At 41.3% G+C, this 23,244-nt stretch overlaps 1 protein-coding gene across 2 annotated transcripts in view; it reads left to right on the top strand.

Moving 5' to 3' along the window:
- The first annotated feature begins 3,408 nt into the window (after positions 1–3,408).
- The window catches only part of PPP4R3A (protein phosphatase 4 regulatory subunit 3A), a 41,533-nt gene continuing 21,697 nt past the window's right edge, over positions 3,409–23,244 (top strand). Inside the window, exons 1-3 of one of the 2 annotated variants that reach the window (XM_010588805.3) lie at positions 3,409–3,615; positions 16,867–16,922; positions 20,904–21,002. In XM_010588805.3, coding sequence (XP_010587107.1) covers positions 3,474–3,615; positions 16,867–16,922; positions 20,904–21,002 — 297 coding nt within the window. In that variant the 5' untranslated portion in view covers positions 3,409–3,473. The remainder of the gene's footprint in view (positions 3,616–16,866; positions 16,923–20,903; positions 21,003–23,244) is intronic. The other variant, XM_003408824.4, reaches the window with a different exon arrangement.

The following is a 23,244-nucleotide window of genomic DNA, read 5'->3' as shown; positions in this document are numbered from 1 at the left end:
ACTTGGACTCATAATCCATCAGCCACAGCCTTGACCACAATGACAATGTATCTCAACCTTTTGTGATTGGCAACATGCTTTATTGAACTCCCTTGGAAATTTTCTCAATTCTATCACCATTTGTGGATGGTACAGCATTAAAAAGTGATTAAACTTTATTTATTTATTTGGGACAGGGAGTATTTAATATAAAGACCTATTACCTATAGCAGGGGATTGGAGGAAGGAGGGTTGGCTAGTAGGAAGTAAAGAGAACTCTGAAGAATGTTATTGTTGCTGTTGTTGGCTGTTGAGTCGGCTCCTGACTCGTGGTGACCCTAAGCACAAAGGAATTGGACCATTGCGACCCACAGGGTTTTCACTGGCTGATTTTTCAGAAGTAGGTCACCAGACCTTTCTTCCTAGTCTGTCTTAGTCTGAAAGCTCCACTGAAACCCGTCCAACATCTTAGCAACACACAAGACTCCACTGACAGACGGCTGGTAGCTGCACATAAGGTACCTTGGCCGGGTATCGAACCAAAAGTGGTTAAACTTTAAAAGTATTTACTGTCATTTAAGATTGTACTAAAATTTCATTCAAATAGATTGTATATGATTTGTAACTTAAAACAGAATTCTAACTTTTTTCGATTTAATAATTCTTGCAGTTTAACTTAAAAGGAATTTATTTAAAAAGTATCATTTTTTCCCACAAATAAATTTACTGGTATCATAACCATTGCTGTCAAGTCAATTCCGATGCATAGTGACCCTATAGGACAGAGTAGAACCTCCACATAGGGTTTCCAAGGCTGTAATCTTTATGGAAGCACACTGTCACATCTTTCTCTCAAAGAGTGGCTGGTGAGTTTGAACTGCTGATCTTTTGGTTAGTAGCTGAGTACTTTAACTACTGCACATCCAGGTCTCCTTTATTGATGTCATGCCAAAACGAAAACCAAACCTGTTGCTGTCCAGTCAATTCAGACTCATAGTGACCCTATAGGACAGAGCGGGATGGCCCTATAGGGTTTCCAAGGGAAGGCTGATGGATTCAAACTGCTAACCTTTTGGTTAAGCAGCCTGAGTTCTTAACCACTGCACTGCCAGGGCTCCATTGACAAAACTGCTCTCATGCCCTAATACTTGAAATCATGGCATTTTATTCTTTTAAGTAAAAGCATCCAGTTTTATTTTTAAATGATGAAGGTTTTGGGCTACTCTTTGGAAGCACTTCCATGCACCTGACATTGTGGAGGAGAAACGGTGCCACTTTCTGATTTTTAAATCTGCCAAGGCCAGCATCCCATGAAAACCCCTCAAACCCGGTAAATCTCTCAGCCTCGGGCACACCTGGCTGATTGGTCCTGCTCTCAGGGCCTCTCTGCATAGAAGGATATAATACAAACTACAGGACAGGGTCACTGCAAGATTCATGGTAATGCTAAGCACCTGAATTTGAAATGTGGCTGCTGCAACTGACGAACCAAACTTATTTTACTTAATTTTAATTAAAATTTAAATTTAAGAACTGATACTTAATTCAACTTTTGGAAATATTTTTGTTTGAACCAGCTTGAGTTTGTGAATCTACTTTCTCAATTGTAAATTTAATGAAATTTAAATGTACATCAGAAGTTTCTACGAAAATTCTAGCATTTGAATAGAAATTTGCTCTAAGGTTAAAATACACATCGGATTTTGGAGACTTAGTAGGAAAATAAATGTGAAATACCTTAATTTCTTATTGATTACACGTTAAGAAAACATTAAAAAGTATGGCATTAAATAAAATACATTATTAAACTAATTTTATCTGTTTTCTTTGTTTTTTTTTTTTTTTAAAGTGGCTACTAGAAAATTTTAAATTACATACGGCTCGCATTCTATTTCTATTGGACAGCACTGACATAGATGGTTTGCCAAACAGAAAAAGCCCTAAAATAAAATAGTGGCTATTATTTGCGTGAGATAAGAAAAACAATGTTATTCCTTTGTGAAGATTAACACTGCTTGACGTCAAGCAGGTGCTCCAAAAACAGTATTAGCTAGAAAATACTGGTTCTGATAAAGGAAGAGAAATGAAGGTCGCAGGTGGAATGTAAAATCAGGTTTTTGAATTGTCACTTGGCGCTTAGTTCTAGGCCCAGAAAACTCAAAGCTGTCCCGTTAGTGGCCTCGCCACGGAAGTGGGTGCCCCACGGCAGCTCCCAAGACTCGCGGTGGCCTCGCGGCCCAAACCTGTGGCCTTTCTCAGAAGCTTTTCAATTGCATCGCAAAGCGGAATAGCCTGGAGTCCCGAGCCTCCCGAACTCCGCGCCCGAGGGCGTCTGGAGCGCCTCGTCCAGCCACAAAGGCGGCCTGGATGGGGACACTCTAGGCGGCTGGTGCGCCGCGGGCAGAGCCACGGCCCCGAAACGCCCGGCGCCGGGAAGACAGGAGCAGCCGCGAAGGCGCCAGGGGAATCTGAAGCCCGAGAAGCCGAGAGCATTACCGCCTGAGACCGGGCCCAGCGACCCCAGTCGGAGGCGGGCCCACGCCCCTTTCGAACGCCGGAGCGGGGCTGATGACGAAAACAGGGCGCGACGGACGCACACGCCGCCCCGCGCTCGCACGACGGTGCGCGCTGGGAAGCGCGAGGGTGTCCCGGGCCGTCACCTGCGCGACCAGCCTTCCGCCTCCCCCACGCTCTGAGCTCCCGCCACCTCGGCAACTCGGAGCCCGCCTCGTCCGAGGCCTCCGCGGAAGCGAGGCGCCAGGCCTCGCTTCTGTCTCTTTAAATGGTGGGGCCAACGGGCCGCCCCTGCAGCTGCTGCCTGGGAGGCCCCGCGCGCGCCTATTGAGGGACGAACCAAGATGGCGGCGGCATTGGCTCTGTGAGGAAGACGGAAGAGGCGGTGGCAGCGGCGTAGAGGAAGGGACTCCCAACAGCCAGGAGCGCTCGGGCGGCCGGGGGTCTCGGAGTCTCCTGATCAGCGGCAACAGTAGCAGCAGAAGCAGGCGGCCGTCGGTTTCGGACATTTGAAGAAGGGAGGGCGGTGCGGAGCCACCGGCTACGGTGGCAGGGTCAGGTATAAGGAAGGAAAACATGGCGGCGGCAGCCTGAGTAGGCGGCGGCGGCGGCGCGGGAAGCGACTTCGGGGAGCTCATGGCGGAGGCTGGGGCAGCGCAGTGACTGGCGCCCCGAGTTCCTACCGCGGGCGGCGGAAGGACGCGAAGCGCTGCGCGCCTTCTCGGGGCGGCCGGGCGGCCGGGCTCGCCGTGCCTGGACAATAGCGCCGAGGAGCCGCAGGCGAGGGAAGGCGGCGGCCCAGAGCTCGGGCACGAAGGCGGGCCATGCGGGCGGCGGCGCGGCCCCGCGGCGGCCAGCGGCGGCAGTGAGGCCGGGGAGACCTTCGCTCGGCGGCGCCCTCCCGCCTCGGCTCCCGCCTTCCCCGGGCCCCTGCTCGGGCGACTCCGGCGGGGCGCCCGCCCCAGGCCCTGGGCGGCACGATGACCGACACCCGGCGGCGGGTGAAGGTTTACACGCTGAACGAGGACCGGCAGTGGGACGACCGAGGCACCGGGCATGTGTCGTCCGGCTACGTGGAGCGGCTGAAGGGCATGTCCCTGCTTGTCAGGGCCGAGAGTGACGGTGAGTGGAGCCCCTCGCGGCGGGACTCTGGTCGCCTCCACGGTTGTCGGGGGGCAGGGGCGCCCTTCGGACAGGATCGGAGGGGTCCCCGGCTGGGCTGCGGGGGCGCGGTGCCCAGCCGCCAGGGAGCTCCACGGAGAGCGCGCGAGTGTCTGCTTCTCCGAGTGCCTGGGGCATGTGGGTGGGAGGGGAGCCGAGCACTTCCGAGCTGCGCCGCCCGGGAGCGGGGAGAGGTCGGGGCCGGGGGAGCGCGAGGTGTGCGGCTCTTCCGCACCCGTGGGGTGACCTTGAGAAAGGCACCGCTGCGTCCGATCTTCCGCCTTAGTTCACCCATCTGTAAAGCAGCGAGATGACACTTTGTTGGAGCTAGGAAAGTTCTTCGCCAACTCACTCTGAAGAGCTTTTTACCCTGCACATGCTCTCCTTGTTTCCTTTTAACATCTCTCTGCTGCCTGTTTCTGATCCTGTTGCAGGTTGACAACAATGGTTCATGGATCTGGCGGCTACACTCGGCAGGGAAAATGCGCTTCTTTGCCCGGAGAAGATAGACTTGTGTTACTCAGTACTGCTTGCCTTTTTCAAAGTAGCAATGCCGACTTTTGTGGGTCGTTTTCATCTGTAAACATCTTGCAAAATTGGAATCATTCTATGCGAGCTTTTTTGGTTCCTTAAATATATGTTTATATTTTGGTTCAGGTAACAGGTGGGGAGAAGTTGGCAGATGTTTTTAAAATCGTTTAAGATCTGCCCTTGTGCCTCAGGCTTCACATAAACCCTATGGCCCTCCAGGTTCATAGACCACGTGGTGTCAAAAGTAACAGTGTTTCAGATTTATAAAGACTTGCTCCTTGTAAGGATTCCCACTTCCCTCAGTGCATACTGTGAATTACACTTAAAAGAATATGACCATCTCAGGGGAAACTGTTTTCACGTTGTTTCTTACCGGTTTGAAAGTAGTTTTATTTCACCTTTCTTGTTACTTTGCAGTCTAATTTTCCAGTAGCTTTTTCAGTTTATTATGGTTACAGTTGTTGGTCATATATCTGAATTATTACAAATTCATTTCAAGGAATTTTCCATTGGACACTCTAACCAGAACTTCAGTTACACAAAAAACAAAATTCTAGGGATATTGACGTTCAGTTTGAACTGAAAAGTGGTAAAATGGTAATTTGGAGTAAATTGTCTATGGGCTACCCAGATTAGCTTTAAACTGGAGAAAAATAATTTCTTTTTGGAGACATTTTTAAGATTTTGAATATATTGGATTTTTTTTTTTGAGACCTATCTCTCTCGTGAAATAATATGTTTGACTGTCAGGTGTTAGTGTTCTATTGTGTAGGACTATCACATAATAATCAGCTATCCTACAAGTTTGGATGTTTGGCAGAACTTTTTACTTAGTGAGTTGGAAAGGTTCAGTTAACTTCTTTTGAGATGACAGCATGTGGATCTTTGAAATCTCAAACGTAAAACCTTAATTCACATCATGTATTTAAACTTGACTTAATACAAATGAGTCTTTTGTTTAAAGTATTTTTAAACATTAAAGCATAATGTCATACTATCAAGAGGAATCATACGCTTCTAACATGGTAATTTAGGACTCTGTTTTTTTCCCAATTTTGATTTTTACCACTTTAGCAGTAGTACCTAACGTCTTTCCCTCTCTTTGGAGGGAAAGTTGAATGACTAAAACAAATGGCTTCAGTTTTTATCTAACAGATAAAGAGAGCTAAACTAAATTACTGGTATGCTCTTGTTAAATTTGAGTTGTAAAGAAAACTGAATCCAAAGAGTGGGCTTAGAAAAATCCCAGGAAACTTGTGAAATAGTGTAGGAAACACTTTTAGTTTAATGATTAACATTTTTTCTAATAGAAAAATTCCAAATATGAATAATAATCGTTAAAATTTACCAAATGCCCACCATGTGCCAGGGATTCTTTTGGGACTTTTCTTGTAAATTCTCACAGCACCCCTCTGAATCTGAAATAGATACTATTAATAATTGTTTTTGTTAGTTGTAGTCAGGTAAGCTCCAACTTATGTGTAACAGAACAAAATATAGTGCAAAAAAAGAGGTAGGTACTATTATTGCCATGTTTTACAGATGAGGAAAGTGAGGCTCAAAGGGCTAAGTAACTTGCTTAAGATCACATAGCCAGGTCAGTGTTAAGATCTTGCTTAAGATCTTTGCAGCTAGGGTCTGTGTTGAGGCAGGGAGACTATAATAATGCTGTCTCAAATGGAGTCTCGGTTCTTGTTAGAAGAGCTTGACACTTACCTAACAATCAGAGAGGCAATTTCTGAATGGAAGTACTTGTGGCCCCTGTATTACAGGGCAGATCAGTCTTGGGGTTAGTATGTGCATCCCCTCAGTTGCTGAGTGCCTTAGTAGGTATATGGCCCACCTGCTTTGGAGGGGAGGGATGTCTGACTGAGCTATGGAGTGCATTTCTGGATCACAGCCTTATTCACTGGGTTCCTCATGGCAGTATTTGTTGTGGGAACATGTTTTCTTTAAATGTTCTTGTTTTGTACTGTCAAGTTGATTCCGATTCAGTGACCGTATAGGACAGAGTAGAACTGCCCCAAAGGGTTTCCTAGATGGTAATCTTTATGGGAGCAGATCATCAGGCCTTTTCTCCTACAGGGTGGCTGGTGGCTTTGAGCTTCTGAGCTTTCGGTTAGCAGCCCAGCACTTAACCATTGTGCCACCAGGGCTCCTTCTTAATGAAGATAAAAAAAAATTTTTTTTTTTTCTCTCAGGATTTATGGTAGCTGTGTACCTATAATATTACGTCTTTCAGCAGAGATTTAGTATTTTCTTTCAGCTTATGCCATACCTGTTAACTTGCTGAAGTGAGCATAATTTCATTTCTTACTCATGCTTTCCTGTCTTCGTTGTGGTTTTTATGACCTCCCACCTACAGTTTTTGAATTGATAAAAAGAAGTAAAAAAACTGGATTTCTGCGCACAATGGAGGATGTCCTTGGACGTAAAGGCACATCCACACTCTTTACTACAGACACTGGCCAAGCATCGAGAATGCTGTTAGTTGCTGCAGAGTTGATCCTGACTCATAGTGACCTCATGTGTGCAAAATAGAGCTCACTGCCCCGTAGGATTTTCAAGGCTGTGACCTTTTGGAAGCAGATCACCAGGCCTATCTCCCGTGGCGTTGCTGGGTGGGTTCAAATCATCACCCTTTTAGCTAGTAGTCGAGCACTTCAGCATTTGTGCCATGCAGGGACTCCTAAATTCTGTATTTCTACATTTCAAAATAGTTTTCTCTATTATCCGACTTTACTTGCCTGTTTCAGGGTTAAGAAGCAAACTCCTCACTGTTACTTGAGGCACGGGGAGGATGAGACCCAGGGAAATGTTTTGTTCGGGTAGTATTTGTAGCTGATGGTAAAACTGGAATCCGTACTTCTGTCTCTTGATAGAACTCTGCCTTGGCTGTAGGTGGGTCTGCCCCTACCCCTACTGTAACAGAGAAAAGGAGGGCAGAACACTTTGTGAGAAAAAGGCTTTTTTTTTCGGGGGGGTGGGGGCTGCTGTGGTAGAAGAAATGAACGGAGGTATCATCAGCCTTTTTTTTTTTTTTTACTCACCTTATAAGTCAGTAATAATATAAAATGTTGCATACAGTAAACATTCCAGATGTATATTTAGCTACCAAGAAGAGCTCAGTGTTAGTACCGGGGCAAGATTGCACTCTGACAGTTTACTTCAACAGGGTTTTTCTTTGTGTGTGCACCTACCTTATAGAAAATTAATAGTCCTGGGGTAACCAAACCCCTACTGATCATCCGTTGCAAATGATAACTTCCTACAGTTTGAGAGCTGTTACCTGCACTGGCTATAGCTCAGGGCCTGGAGTGTAGTGGAGGCTTGTCCAGCTGTGAAAGCTTTTAATAAAATGTTACCAATTTTTCCCCCTTAAACCTTTCAGTTTTTAAATGCCATTGTGTAAACTGGAGCCCTGGTGGCGCAGTGGTTAAGAGCTCGGCCGCTAACCAAAAGGTTGTTGATAGTTTGAATCCACCAGCCACTCCTTGGAAGTCTCACGAGGTAGTTCTCCTCTGTCCTGTCAGTTTGCTATGAGTCAGAATCGGCTTGGCAGCAATGGGTTTGGTTTGTGTGTGTGTATAAACTGTGGGCAAAAAAAAATCAGGATAGAGGGACTTGGAGCACAGACCTGCTATAGACCTTACAGATGAGTTTTTGGACTTGAGTGACTCACTTTTGGTGGTGCCTTCTTCCTACACATAAGCATTGATTAAGACGGTATAATGAGTAAGCCTGAGGCTGAACCACCTCATCAGGGGGACAGGCTGGAGCTGTTCATCTGAAGTCCTTCACTGTTTGTCCAAATTAGTCCTGAGACCACCACCTGGCCTTAGGTACTCCCATACTGTCTGAATCTGATTGGTTGGTTGATACTGAAGATTAAATCACAAAAGTTACAGAAACTCTAAAATAAATCAGTCATCCACTGAAAGGAACTGAGATCCTCTAAATATGTTAAGTTTTCCAGATAACTAAAGTTAGTTATCTTTGTGCATCAGTAGTTTTAAAACCGTCAGCTATTTCCATGGAATGCTTCCTAAATATAAAACATTATACTGAACCCGTGTTGGTTAGACTCATACTTGTAATGTGTTTCTGGATCATCGTCAATACAAAATTTTCTACTGTACGGCAGTACAGCAACGCCCTTAAGATGATGGTCTGAGCACGCGCTGAAAACAGTGCTGATTGCGCGCTGGTTATGTACTACTGCGGTAAGCACCTCAGTACAAATTTTCAACTAATACTCATGGCGATCCTATGAGGTGTAGGTATTATTTTTCTTCACGTAAGTCTTGGTGTATTCTTTAATTGAATAGTGAGTCTTTTTTTTTCCAACCAGAAATCTAGATTTTTATGTGAAATCTTTCCTTTCAAAAACGTTTGCATGGAATGTGTGTGTGTGTGTGTGTCAGTGTGTCTGTGTCTGTGTGTTGTTAGACCAGGAGTCAGACAAGCTAGCTGCATCCAGGATGCAGGCACTAGTTTTAGGTCCTCTGATTTAGACTCATTGAGAACAGTACCTTGCTGTCTGTGCTGCCAGCTACCCTTATTCTCCTCCCCAGAGGTGTTTACTCTGTTTTGATGGTGTGATGAGGACTGGCAACAGGGTATAACAAAGCAAAACAAAACAACCAAACCCGTCAAGTTGATTCCAACTCATAGCGACCCTGTAGGACAGAGTAGAACTGCCTCATAGGGTTTCCACGGTTTCAAACTGCCAACGTTTTGGTTAATAGCAGGCTCTTAACCACTGAGCCACCAGGGCTCCATTTTATCAGTGTATTTTGGGCATCAATTTGTGTTAGCATGCACAGATCTATGTCATTTAAAGTAACATCGTTTCCCACTGTTTAATTTACACAGTGTCCTGTTGGTGGCATTTCAATCTTCCGGTTGCTCTCTAGTCCGTTCCAACTCATGGCAACCCCATGTGTGTCAGAATAGAACTGTGCCCATAGGGTGTTCAGTGGCTGATTTTTTTAGATATAGATCAGCGGGTCTTTCTTCACAAGTGCCCCTGGGTAGACTTCAACCTGCAACCCTTTGGTTAGCAGCCAAGCACGTTTACTGTTTTTACCACCCAGGGACTCCATCAGTGGCATTAGAGTAGCATTTCTTAAACTTATTTTTCTCAGTGCACCTTTATACTCTTAAAATTAAAGATCTCAAAAAGCTTTTGCTTATGTGGATTATATTTGTTGATATTTAATTAAAACTAATGCTTTTGAAAAATATCAATTCATTTAAAAGTAGAGTGTTTTCTTCAGTGTTACATGTTAACAAAGTTTTTAAGAAAAAATATAAAAGAGTTCAGTGAGGAGAGTCATTGAATTACGTTCTTAGAAATATCTTACTGTGTGGTTTAATTTTTAAAAGAGGAAGATTTTCACCTCTTTCTGCATTTAGCCTGTTGCAGTATCACAGGGTAGACCCTGTGAGAGAAATAAGAATTAAATAAAAAAAAAGCAAATAACATCTTATCATTATCATGAAAATCGTGTTGATCCTCCAGCCCAGTTGGGGTCCCCAGACCACACTCTGAGAACAGGTAGCTTAAAGATTGGTTCTAGGTTTCTTGTGTTAATACAGGCATTGCTGATGAACTTTATTCATGTATCTGGGCACACTTGCGTGAAGGCGTAGGGTAATTTCCTTGAAGAGAAATTACTGGACAAAAGAAGCGTGTGTTTAAAATTTTGATAATGATAGACGATCCTTCAAAAAGGTCCTGCTGATTTTCCATTTTAGGAGTAGTAAATGAGGATTAACAACATCTTTTTTGACATTCAAGAAACAAGATAGTAATTAATGTTTTATTTTTCTTTGAGGAAGTACATGCGCAATTACAGGTTTGCAGACTTTGGAATGGACTTTGTGACAAGCATTTGCTGTGTAGTAATTTTTAGTTTACCTTTGATAAGGGTTGTTGTGTTTGCTAGTGGTCTGTGTGTTAAATCCTGGAATGACATTTAATTAAATGTATTGATGCTTTTCACGTAGTTTGATCACCCTCTGTTAATTTTTCTTTTTGTATTCATATTCCCCCTCCCAGTCTTTCAGGTTGGAAGTGGGAAGGCCTTTCTCCAGTCTTGATATTGGGGTTTTCTGTGTAGGGTTGTCGATCTCTAGTCTGTGTGAAAGAATATCTTTTTCCGGTATGTAGGGGGGAGGGTCATGGAAGAGGTGAGGGTGAATTCCTCTGGAATGATAACTCCTCTTTGGGTGAATGGATGTGTTTCTCAAATGAGGTGAGGGGGCTGTCTTGCATGTGTGCGAGTTATGTTAGACCTACCTGTTAACCAAAAGTGTGTGTTAACGTTACGAGAGAACCGTCTCTATCTTTCCCTTAATGGTGCTTAACATCCCCTACAACGTCATCCCCCTCTTTTCACCTGTTGTCTCTGCTACTGTATGCTTCTCACCTGAAGCTGGAGTCCACAGCCCTATCCGTGCCCACACATTACTAGGATGGAACTACCACCGCCAGTACTGTAGTGACAGAAACTGCTTCATATAAACTTGTTCGAGAAGGACGGCATTAGTGTATGTTAGTACTCAACTAGGTCTTTTTCAGTTGATTGAAGAGTGTTCATAACTTGGTCTAAGAAAAACTAATAGATGGAGGAAAAAACAACTGATAGATGGAATAGGAGTAAAACTAGAAATGTGTCCATTATTTATCATCTTACTTAGCCCTTGAATCAAAAGGCTATTTCCCATGCCCCGGCCTCTGTAACCTACTGATCTCTTAGGGAACATGGTATTTGGGAACCAGAACTGGACTTCCTGAAGTGATGATGTCTTATGGCTGAAATGGGTTTCAGGAGATATTCTCCCTACATACTCTTATGAAATGACGCAGGGAAAAAAAAAAAATTGCCAATACCAGAAGCTTTTAGTATAACCTGTTGGGTGCCATCAAGTGAATTCTGACTCATAGTGACCCCATATGACAGAATAGAACTGCCCCTGTAGGGTTTTCTAGGCTGTAATCTGTATAGGAATAGATGGCCAGGCCTTTCTTCCTCAGAGCCACTGGGTGCGTTTGAACTGCCAGCCTTTTGGTTAGCAGCGAAGCGCTTACCCGTTTGCACTACCAGGGTTCCTTCTAGTATAACTACATGTACGTATTCTTGTTTTAGCTGGGGCTTAGGAGGAAATGCAGGCACACTCAGATTCATAACCCACTTCATACTTTCATCCTCTTCCTTTCTGATTACCCTGACCCTGCCACATTTAAAACAAGTGCAAAAGAGACTGGTACTTGTTAAATAATTGCCAGCAGGGATTAGGTACCTGAAAATGGCGTACCACTGCCCGTAGTTTTGTTTTAGCAGTTGCCCAGTCAGGTGTGTCAGTCAGTCTTGAAAGCACAACTTGAAGTGACACAGCTTGAACCTCCTGTGCTATGTGCTGTTAACCTAATAAAGATCATGAGTCTTTTTTTTAAAAAAAAAAAACAAACTTGGAATTGAAGCATAGCACATTCTCCCTCCCAAAAAAGTACACAAATAATACATATTCAGCTTGAAGAATTTTCACAAAATAACCAGCACAGAGATAAGAAACAACATAACTCGCACTCTAGAAGCCTATTTTGGGTCCCTTCCTCATCTGTCCACTTCCCCAGCCATCCAAGAATAACTGCTAACCCAACTTCTAATAAAAAAAAAAAAAAAAAAAATTTACCATAGATGAATTTTGCCACAAATGAAATGGTATGGTATATGATCTACTTCTCAAAATATCCGCCATTGAAAACCCTGTGGATCACAATGATCCAGTCGTCTTGTGTGTGGAGTCACCATTAGTCAGGGACCGAGTTGACAGCGGCCAACAACTTTTGTACCAGGCTGCTTTCACTCGTGTATGTAGGATTCATATATGTTCTTGCATTCATGTATGTTTGGTTCATTCATTAACATTGCTGTGGTATTTCATTGAATATTTACACTTCAATTTTTTAGCAGTTTTATTGAGATACAATTCATGTACTATTTAATGTGAATAATTCAGTGTTTTTTTTTTTTTTAGATGTCCCCTGAAACCATGGTCCCCAAACCCCTGCCCCTGCTACGCTAGCCTTCGAAGCATTCAGTTTATTCAGGAATCAGTGTTTCTTTAGTATACTTTCAGATTGTGCAACCATGACTATGATCTAATTTTGGAACGTTTAGCCCCCTCTAAAACCATACACCCTTTAGCAGTCACTACCCACTCCCCCTCCTAATTGCTAAGCAGCCACTAATTGACTTTCTGTCTCTAAATTGGCATATTGTGGACTTGTCATATAAATGCAATCATATGTGGTCTTTTGTGACTGGCTTTTTTTACTTAGCGTAATGTTTTCAAATTTCGCCCATTTTGTAACATGTATGAGTAGTACTTTTTATTGCAGAATAGTATTTCATTGAATGCGTACACCACATTTTATTTATCCGTTCATCAGTTGGTGCCCATTTGTGTTTCCACTTTGGGGCTATTATGACTAATCCTGCTGTGACCGTTCCTGTATAGGTTTTTTGTGTGGGTGTATGTTTTCATTTGCCTTGGGGATGATGAGACTTTGTCTAAAGTACTTTGGATGTGTTGTCCGGAGGGATCAGTTCCTGGAGAAGGACAACATGCTTGGTAAAGTAGGGGGTCAGCGAAAAAAAAGGAAGACCTTCAACGAAATGAATTGACACCGTGGCTGCAACAGTGAGTTCAAACATAACGATTGTGAGAATGGCGCAGGACTGGGCAGTGTTTCATTCTGTTGTACATAGGGTCACTGTGAGTTGGAACTGACTTGATGGCACCTAACAACAACATTCAATCCGTACGCTGAATAAATAATCCAAGAAACTGGACTTTGTGAAGAAGAGTTAGGCATCAGGATTGGAGGAAGACTCACTAACAACCTGTGATAAGCAGATGACCAAAACTTTCTTGCTGAAAGCAAAGAGGACTTGAAGTACTTACTGATGAAGATCAAAGACTACAGCCTTCAGTGTGGATTACGCCTCAACATAAAGAAAACAAAAATCCTCAGAACTGTACCAATAAGCAACGTCATGATAAACAGAGGAAATATCGAAGTGTCGAAGATTTCATTTTACTTGGATCCACGATCAATGCCCATGGAAGCAGCAGTCAAGAAATCAAATGACATATTGCATAGAGCAAATCTGCTGGAAAAAAAAAAAAATTTTTTTTTTTTTTAAAGACCTCTTTAAAGTGTTAAAAAGCAAAGATGTCACTTTGAGGACTAAGGTTCGCCTGACCCAAGCCGTAGTATTTTCTGTTGCCTCATGTGCGTGTGAAACCTGGACAGTGAATAAGGAGGACCACATTGATGCCTTTGAATTATGGTGTTCGTGAAGAATATACCACAGACTGCCAGAAGAAGAGATAAATTTGTCTTGGAAGTACAGCCAGAGTGCTCCCTGGCGAGACTTCATCCCATGTACTTTGAACACGTTATCAGGAGGGACCAGTCCCTGGAGAAGGACATCGTGTGTGGCAAAGTAGAGGGTCGATGAAAAGGAGGAATGTCCTCAGTGAGGTGGACAGCTGCAGCAGTGGGCTCAGATGCAGCAGTGATTGTGAGGGTAGCGCAGGACTGGGCAGTGTTTCTTTCCCTTGTACGTAGGGTCGAAATGAGTTGGACTGACTCAGTAGCACCTAACAGCAGACAGCCGTCCACCTCTTTCCTTCACTGTATTATTTCTGTCGTTGGATTGTTTTTGAAGACATGGGTTATATTTCAAAGTAGGTTTTTGGAATTTTTTTTTATTAAACAGAAAACATGTTTTAGTGCATTTATATGCCCTGAGCCGTCTTTAAAAAGTTTGTTCCATAACGTACCTCATGACATACTTTATGATTTCCATGGAAAATAATAGAATATAATTTTTGTGTTAGTAGTTAAACAAAACAATTGAGAGTGTTTACAGAGATAGGTGGAGGCATTTAATACTTAAAAAAAAACTCTGAATGTTGATTCATTCTGTTAATTCACTTGCTGCTTTTTCTTCATATGATTGTATCATAGTACAGTTTTTTTTAATTAATTTCCCATTTGATAGTTTGTATATAAAGTGTCCCATGACACTGGTCTCATTCCCCACAGTGTATCAGCAGTGTCCCCATTTCTGTCCTAGGTTCCCTGTTTCCTTTCATCCTGATTTTCTACCCCTTCCTGCTTTCTCATCTTTGCTTTTGGGCACATGTTGCCCTTTTGATCTCGTGTAATTGATTGTTCTAAGAAGCAGTTTCCTGTCGGGTGTTGTTTATCTTATGGGCCTGTCTGTGTCATAGTACAATTGTCATAGTACAATTTCTAATCACCAAAGTAAAGATCCCTGCTTTTAGGAATGTGTAATTGGTGGTGTACTGGTTAAGTGCTACAGCTGCTAACCAGAGGGTCGGCAGTTCAGATCTGCCAGGTGCTCCTTGGAAACTCTATGGGGCAGTTCTACTCTGTCCTATAGGGTCGCTATGAGTCGGAGTCGACTTGATGGCACCGGGTTTGGTTTTGGTTTTGGTTTAATTGTGTATAAAGAAAATTGAAGGGGCACGGGAAAATTTGTCATGATTAATCTTACAAAAGTGGGGGGGGACTAAACAGAATTTTCTCTAGAATATAAGAATACTTGTCTGAACCTCAGTAACCTAAAGTAGTAAAAAAAATAAAAGTATGGGGTAGTAGGAGAATATGGGTTGTGTGGCTTATTACCTCCATGAACAACTGCCCCCTTTGCCCTCAGACCAGAAGAGCTGGATGATGCGCGGCTACCATTACTGAACATTTAGATCAAAGAGTCCCTAGAAGAATCCTGATCAAAAGGGGAGAAATTCAGAACAGAATTTCAGATTCTTCTGGACTCTAGACTTTCTGGAGGCATGGAGCATGGATGAACTCCTGAAACTGTTGCCCTGAGATTATCTTTAAACCAAAAATATCCCCTGAAGTCATCTTAAAACCAAACAGTAGCTAAATTGGTGAAAAAGAAAAAAAAGGGTCTGCCTTGAGTATTATGCTTTGTTAAGAACCGTCTGTATGGGATCAAATTGACAACAGCAACTGGAAAGATTAGGCAGGAGCCTTAGGTGGCAGTGAGTTTGTGTTAATGAGGAACAGCTCAAAAAAGAGGGTGAGAATGGTTGCACAACTTGAAGAATATAATCAGTGTTGAATTGGTGTATGTTTTGCTATTTTGATTCTCAACAACAACTAAATAAAGAAATGGTCTACGATGGAGGGCCTACCTTATCCATCGTCGTTGAGTTTAATCTGACTGATAGCAATCCTGAAAGAGTAGAACTGCCCCATAGGGTTTCCAGGGCTGCGTTCTCTATGGGAGCAGACTGCCGCATCTTTCCCACAGCCGCTGGTGAACTCAAACCGCTGACCTTTTGGTTAGCATCCGAACACTTAACCACTGCGTCACCAGGGCTCCTGGGCGGGTGGGGCAGATGGTAGGAAATATGGAGAATGTTCAGTACAGAACAGAGGTAGTAAGAGATTTTGAATTAAGGATTTCACCTGTGCCAGACACAGTGGGAGGATTCAGGTGAGAAGGATTTGGAAGTGCTGTTCACGTGCACAGGGCACCCACAAATCGAGTCTTGATGACTTGGTAAACACCAGGACATTACTATATCCAGTGTCACTCAAGCATCATTCTGAGCATATAGTAGTAAATGGTCAGTAAATCACTGGTATGGAAAAGCATCATCTGGGTGAGCTAATTTTAACATAGAAGCAAACTAATTAAATTTGGAAATGTTAAGTGCACCTCGTCTCAACTGTCTAGCTATATTTGGTATGGGATAAAGCAAGTGTTAGGCTTAATGTAAGGAAGAATGAAAGCTCTGAGTGAGAGGAGGCTGCAGCGAAAATGGCTTCTTCCCAGGTGTTTTGGGCCAGGGCTCATCTTCCGGTGGCATATCAGGGGAGCACTAAATTGGAACTGGTTAATGAGAGGAAGAGAGGGAGATAATTTCATAGTCTTAAAATGTGCTCTTTCTCACAAAGCAGTAGTTATTCTCTAAATATTATGAGTCTTGTACTACCAGGGGGAAAACAAAAATGTTCAAATTAGTTTACTGTGAGGAATGATTATTTGAAAATTTAGAAGTTCGCAGTATTAGGAAACACATGTAAGACTTGCTGATGGTTAAGCAAACTTTGCACATGTAGTTGAGCAATGGATCATAGACTTGGTGTTCTCAGATTTTTTTGCACATCAGTTTTTGCAAAACTTTATTCTCAGTCTTGAGCAATAGATTAAATTCTGTTGTCTTTACTTACATCTTTAAAAATATTTCTCTAAGTCACACAGTATATAAAAATGTAAACCCAGAGTACCTGGCTTCACACTGTGCTGTTTCACTTCCCTGTGCTGTGTGCACATTGTTAGCCTGTTGCCACTCAGTGCTCACTCCTGTCTTCAGATTACCATCTCCTTCCTGTTCGGTTATATAAACGTAAGTATTTCTTGGGTTATGAGCTATTAATATTTAAACTTGTTCTATTGTTTTTAAAATAACTAATTTTTCCTTAACTGAAGTTGGGAAGTTATGGATGTGTCAAATGGTCAAAAAAAGTGTGTATATAGTGGAGTATAGTGTTGGTATTTTGCTGTGATATAATGGGATGTCTTTTCCATTTCTGTTTCCTAGGTTCTCTGCTTTTAGAGTCCAAAATCAATCCTAACACTGCATACCAGAAACAACAGGTAAAATTTTCAAGGTGTTTTATTTTGTATATTAATCTCTCAATTTGGTGACTAAATGGAAATTTCTCATCTGATTCCTTACAATGAAAAATTCAAAACAGTTTACAACATACTTTGACAGTCTAATTCTAAAATAGAATTTCTGCCAGTTTTTATAATAATATACGTTAGTCATTTTAATGTTAGAAACCTTGCCTCAAATTAAACTGAGTTTTTACTCTAGCAGCTGAGCCTTAATTCTCAACAGCTTCTTTTTTTTTTTTTTCCTTGTTCCTACCTTTAAAAAAAACAGTGACCATGAATGTGATAGTCAGCTGTTAACACATCTAAGTGGTGGGAACTCCTTTGGTATTGTAGGTGCAGAAGAAACCTTAGTTATCTCCCTGAATGCAACCAGGTGTAGATAGAAATCTAGATTCTTCCATAGCCTGAATGGAGCCTTCTGTTGATGTTATAATTTTTAAAGGTAACTTTCAATTTGAGTACACTTTTCTTATATCCTATTAATGTGCAAGAGATACCTGAAATCTTTCTCTCCCTTGGTACCAACTAGCAATAACGCCAAATGATACTTAACTTAATGCGCACGTACGCACAGATAAATATACTGAGTGCTCTACAAAGCCAGTGAAATAAACATTGATCCCCTCATTGCTAGGAATTTGCAGATAAGAAATAATTCAGATGAAAGAATATTTCTAATTCATTCATAAATAATGCCTCTGGAGATAAATTATAAAAGGGTTTTCTTCATCATTGAATATTAAAAATACTACTAAAAGGAAGTTAGTGTCAGCTTTATTTTCCACATTAGATGGTATCTGAACATTGTGACTTGGTCGAGGTACAGATACTAGATAGGAAGGCTGGTATTAACTCCTGTATTCACTTAGTGGTGATTTATTTGCCCACCAAACGTTGGTACAATATGAAGTATTGATAGTTTATTAAAGTTTGTTGCATTTAGCATACTTAAGAAAACTTTTGGGTTTGATCGAAATGGATGGAGACTAGAATATGGCTCTGTGCTTATATTAAATTTTAGGGTTTCAGTTAGCTGAAGAGCCAGAGTACATCCTAAGATAAAGAAAAATTGACTCTTTTGGGAATGGATGATCAAATCCGTATGTCTCAGCCTGTAAGTTGTTGGATGATAAACAAGCAAGATGTTTTGGTAAAAATGAGGCTCTTCAAGGAAAACAGAAGAACAATTCCTAGCAAATTTCAAACTTGCTAGATTTGTCAAGTGGGTAATTAAGGACGTATATGTGGCTACAGCCTCAGTTAAGCACCAGCCTCCAGATGATTCTGAATATACCCTGTAGCAGAACACTTGCTTACAGTTTTATTAAACCTCTCATTACTAATGTGGTACTGGTTTTAGCCTTGTTCTAATGGCATTTATTGAGCTGATAAGTACAAGTATTTGTGAAAATTTCAGGAATCATCTCATTTGGATGAGTTTCCCCCACCTCACTAAGATGACTGTTATTTGGCCCAAATCTGTGCTCATCACTAAGAAATGGTACTTAAGGTTATCACTAATTTTCATAACTGTACTTACCATTTCCGTTTTAAAGATGAGGAAACTAAGGTTGAGAGAGGTTAAGTTACTTCCTCAGCATCACCCACCAAGTAAATGGTGGTATTAGAATTCATACCTCTGTCTCTCTGAGTCTTAAATCCCTTAACTGTTTTCATTCTATAGTGTTTTGGAGAGAAAGTAACATACTTTAATTTTTTCCTCTCCTGGAGCCTTATACATAAGCGCTTAATAAATATCTCCTTAATAAATAACCTTGTGAAGTATTTAGGCTTCCAGAATTACATATTGATTCTAAATTCTTCTCCGACCAATTGAATTGTACTACTTTAGTGAATTATAAGGTAAACTAAAAATGAAGCCTGGTTGATTTCTGGAGTGTTGATCTCAGAATGTTATTGTAAATTACCCCAAGCTTAAGTAGCTGCTCTGTCGCTGTAGAACAGATTCACAGGAAGATCTCTGATCTCTAGAGGTCCTTGGTGATAGCAGAAGGGCCTTTGAGCTATTTTGGAAAATTCTGAGTAAAAATTGAGGATTTGTCATATTCGTAATGCTGCACAGCCTTATCAAATGATCGTTTTTTTACTTCTTGCTGGCATCGCTTTAACTCACTGAGGCTACTGCTCTTGAGATTGACTACTTAATAAGTAACAGAATAAAGTTAATATGCAGCTTAGTAGATAAATTTTTAAACATGGAATCCATTTGTGTACACTAAAGTGTCCTTGGTAGTGAAAAGGATTAGAAACTGCTATTGTGGAATCATAGAGCCTTTAAGGTACCTTGTAGATAATATGGGGATATTGGTGGTTTAGTGGTAGAATTTTCACCTTCCATGCAGGAAACCCAGGTTTGATTCCTAGCCATTGACCTTAATGTATAGCCACCACCCATCTGTCAGTGGAGGTTTGCATGGCGTTATGATGCTGGACAGGTTTCAGCAGTTTCCACTGAGATGAACTAGGAAGAAAGGCCTGGAGATCTCCTTCGGAAAATCAGCCAGTGAAAATCCTGTGAATCACAAAGGTCTGATCTGCAACCAATCAACAACATAACCAAAAAAAAAAAAAAAACCTAACCTGTTGCCCTTGAGTCAATTCCTACTCTTAGCGACCATATAGGACAGAATAGAACTTCTGTCATAGGGTTTTCAAGGCTATAATCTTTACAGAAGCAGACTGCCACATCTTTCTCCTTTAGAGTGTCTGGTGGGTTCAAAATACTGATCTTAACTACTGCACCACCAGGGCTCCTTAACAACAGCATAATCTGATTTAAGAACCTTTAACATCCTGATAGACGCTTCTACTTACTCTCCGAATTCTCTTTAGACCAGCTGAAAAAAATGCTGCCAACAGCCCTTTAGATTTTGAAGATAGCCATTATGTGTCCTCTTTGGTTTCATTTTTAAGTCTAATTCTTCCTAACTATTCAATATTTTATATGTAAAATGGTTTTTGACCTATCTTACTGGGCCCTTTTTTGGAATGGCTGATTGCTATGAAACTACCTGTCTTTATTTACAGTCAGTAAGATTGAAAGGATATCATAGACCCTATAAATATTTTTATTATGCCATGAGTATTGTAGAGTGCAGACTGTTTGAATCGTGAATTATGTCAGATCGTCTCAAGGAGCCGTGTTGGTGCAATGGTTAAGTGTTTGGCCATTAACCGAAAGGTTGGTGGTTTGAGACACTTAGCAGCTTCATGGGAGAAAGACCTGGCAAATCTGCTCCCGTAAAGATTACAGCCTAGAAAATTCTATGGTGGCAGTTTTACTTCGTCACATGGGATTGCTATGAGTTGAAATCGACTCGACGGCACCTAACAACAACAAGGTGGCCTCAGTACTGTAAGTGCAGTGTCTTTCCTGAGATTACATCTTAATAACTGTTCAGTTGTTTATTAAACTGTCATTAAAGTTCTATATGAATCGGAGCGAAGGGGCAGGTGCTGGGAGTTTGTTGCTTCTTGAACCACGACACTTTGATAAAAGTTTAATAACCTCTGTCTAGATGAGTGCTCACATATTACAAATTTAGCCAGTAATATTGACTATAAAAGGGAGAGAGAAGGAGGAGCTTTGTTTACTAATGTGCAAACTTCCTCTTCGGGCATTTTGACTACAGCATAAAAATGTAATTTAATGTGTAAGGATAGGATTGGTGTAAGTTTCATTTGTATTTTTAGCACATAAAGATTATGTATGCATTTTGTAGTACTTTTAATATATTGGTTAAACTTACCAAGGAAAACGTTGTTTTCATTTTATATTAAATGGGATAAAGTGAAGTGTAAAAAGACATGGGTTATTACCAATATCGGTATTGTAAAAAGTAAAAATGAGTGCTGGTCTCAGTTGTTCGTTTGCCTTATACTTTGAAGTGGTTTATAATCATGTTAATCTTTTTTTTTTTTTTTTTTTCTCCCAAGGATACTTTGATTGTGTGGTCTGAAGCAGAAAACTATGACTTGGCGCTTAGCTTCCAAGAGAAAGCTGGATGTGATGAAATTTGGGAAAAAATATGTCAGGTAATTTTAAAAATAGAAAGCATGCTCTCTCTAAGTATTTTGTTGTTTGCCATGCTTTCAACCAATGCCAACATTTTAAATAAATGGAGCAACCATTTCATATAGTTGATCTTTTAAATTCACTGCTGTTGGTGAAAACCTTGATCATAGGAAGGTATAATTTAGTGACACTAAACTATCCAGTCCTGACCTTTGCTGAACTCCAGAATTTTATATCCAACTGCCTTCTTGAGAGTTTTCTTTGAAACATGTTCATAGCATTTCAATGCTTTGTTTTGTGTTTTTAGTAATATTTTGTGTCTTCAGTAAAAGTTTACACAGCAAAATTAGGTTCTCATTTGACAGTTTCAACAAGTTGTTCAGTGACGTTAGGGACAGCATTTCAGTCTGAATAGTCCAAAGCGATACTTGATATTCTCACCTAGATCTGTTCATTCACCACTCTCCTTCATCTCAGTAAATGCCACCAAGGTGCTGACACCAGAAACATGGAGATCTTATCCTTCCCTCATATCTGTTCAGTCCCTCAGTAATAAATCGTAGATCCATTCATGTATCTGCGTGTTCACTGCTGTCATGGTCTTTTCTTTCCTGGCTTATTGCTTTTATCTTGACTGCTCAAATCCACACAGCTGCTAGAGTGATCTTTTTTTAAAAGTGCAAGTTTGATCACATCACACCCATTTAGTAACTTTTTGTGGTTCTTGAAATAAAACCAAACCTTACACAAGGCAGTATTGCTCTTGACTATCTCTTCAACCTCGTTTTCCTCTCAGCTTGAATGTTCCCAGTTGATCTGGAATTTTCCTCATGACTCCAATACCTCAGTCTAGTGAGGTAGTCTCTACCATCTTTTGTGAATGTGCATTTTTTATGTGCTCCAGTGGTTGAACCCCTTGCCCCTGGTGATGAACTCATTAGGCCATAGCTTCCTGGGGCAGTGGCCACATTGATTTTACATGGAGAATAATCTTCAGCAGATTCTTTAATTAAGTTGTTCTAAAGTGTGGTCGTCTAAGAGGCAGTGTGAGCAAGGTCTGGGAACTTGACAGAAATGTAAATTTTGAGACCCCCATCCCAGACCTACTGAATCAGAAACCTTGTGAGTTGGGCACCCACATTATTGTCAAATATAACAAAATGTTTTGACATTTTAACCATTTTGAAGTGGACAGTTCAGTGACATTAACTCACCATGTTGTGGTACTGTCACCACTATTCATTTCCTAAAGTTGAACCCAGTAATGATGTTCTAAAAAGCCGACTAGGTCAGACTTTTTCTGTAAAGGGCCAGATAGTAAGTGTTTTAGGCTTTGTGGGCCTTATAGTCTTGCACCTACTCAGCTCTGCTGTTGTAACGTGAGGATTGCCATAGGCAACACACAAAAAAATGAGTGCGGCAATAAAACTTTATTTACAAAAACAGGCAACAGGCCAGATTTAGGTATTGCTTGTTGGCCTCTACTTTAGGTCATTCTGATGCACGATGAAATTTGAGAGCTGCTGCCTTTAATAGAAACTATTATAGTGTCCTCGAGGCACAGTTTTTTCTTAACTTGCAGATATTTTTTCTGCTTTATCTTCTATCCAGCTGTTTCTGACTTGCCTGTCAAGCTGTCCCTTTCTTTTTCTAACACATGTAGGGCTAACACTGTTAGATCTGAATGCCGCCTTTCTTTTTTGCTTTCTAGCCTTTCTTTTTTGCTTTCTAGCCCATACAATTTTTTTTTTTTTTGAGTGTATTTGTCTGGATTTTGTCCTGTGGGGTTCTGCCATAAAGAGAGAGATGATATTAATGAGAGCAGGTATGCTAAAAGTACCCATTCAAACAAATCTTGTTCTCCTTTGCCTTTCTGAATTGGACAAGCCCACTGTGAACACAGTCTTCTAATCGGCTGATACCTCACCCAAACCTGAACTAAATCTGTGACTCTCTTGCCTGACTCCCCTTTAATATTGTCTGATCTTTACCTTTCCTTAGTCTTTAATGCTATAAATTTTTCACTCATCTTTACTTGGGGCACATGAATCAACTGGCTATTTTATGTTCTTTTCTGGTCTTCCCCTCCAACTTTGATATAGTTAACGTTCAAAGTGTGATTTGTCAATAACTCTTTTGTGATTTCGGTCTGCACTTCTCAATCGTTTCCTAGACCCTGGGTCGTTCTATGGAAGCCATTCCATTTGCTTTTTTGAGATCTTGTATGTTTCTTGAACCCTACCTAGTCCACCATTTTTATGA

The sequence above is a fragment of the Loxodonta africana genome, chromosome 10 (assembly GCF_030014295.1).
Source record: "Loxodonta africana isolate mLoxAfr1 chromosome 10, mLoxAfr1.hap2, whole genome shotgun sequence".
Classification (NCBI taxonomy): domain Eukaryota; kingdom Metazoa; phylum Chordata; class Mammalia; order Proboscidea; family Elephantidae; genus Loxodonta; species Loxodonta africana.
This window is presented reverse-complemented; position numbering and strand designations above follow the sequence as displayed.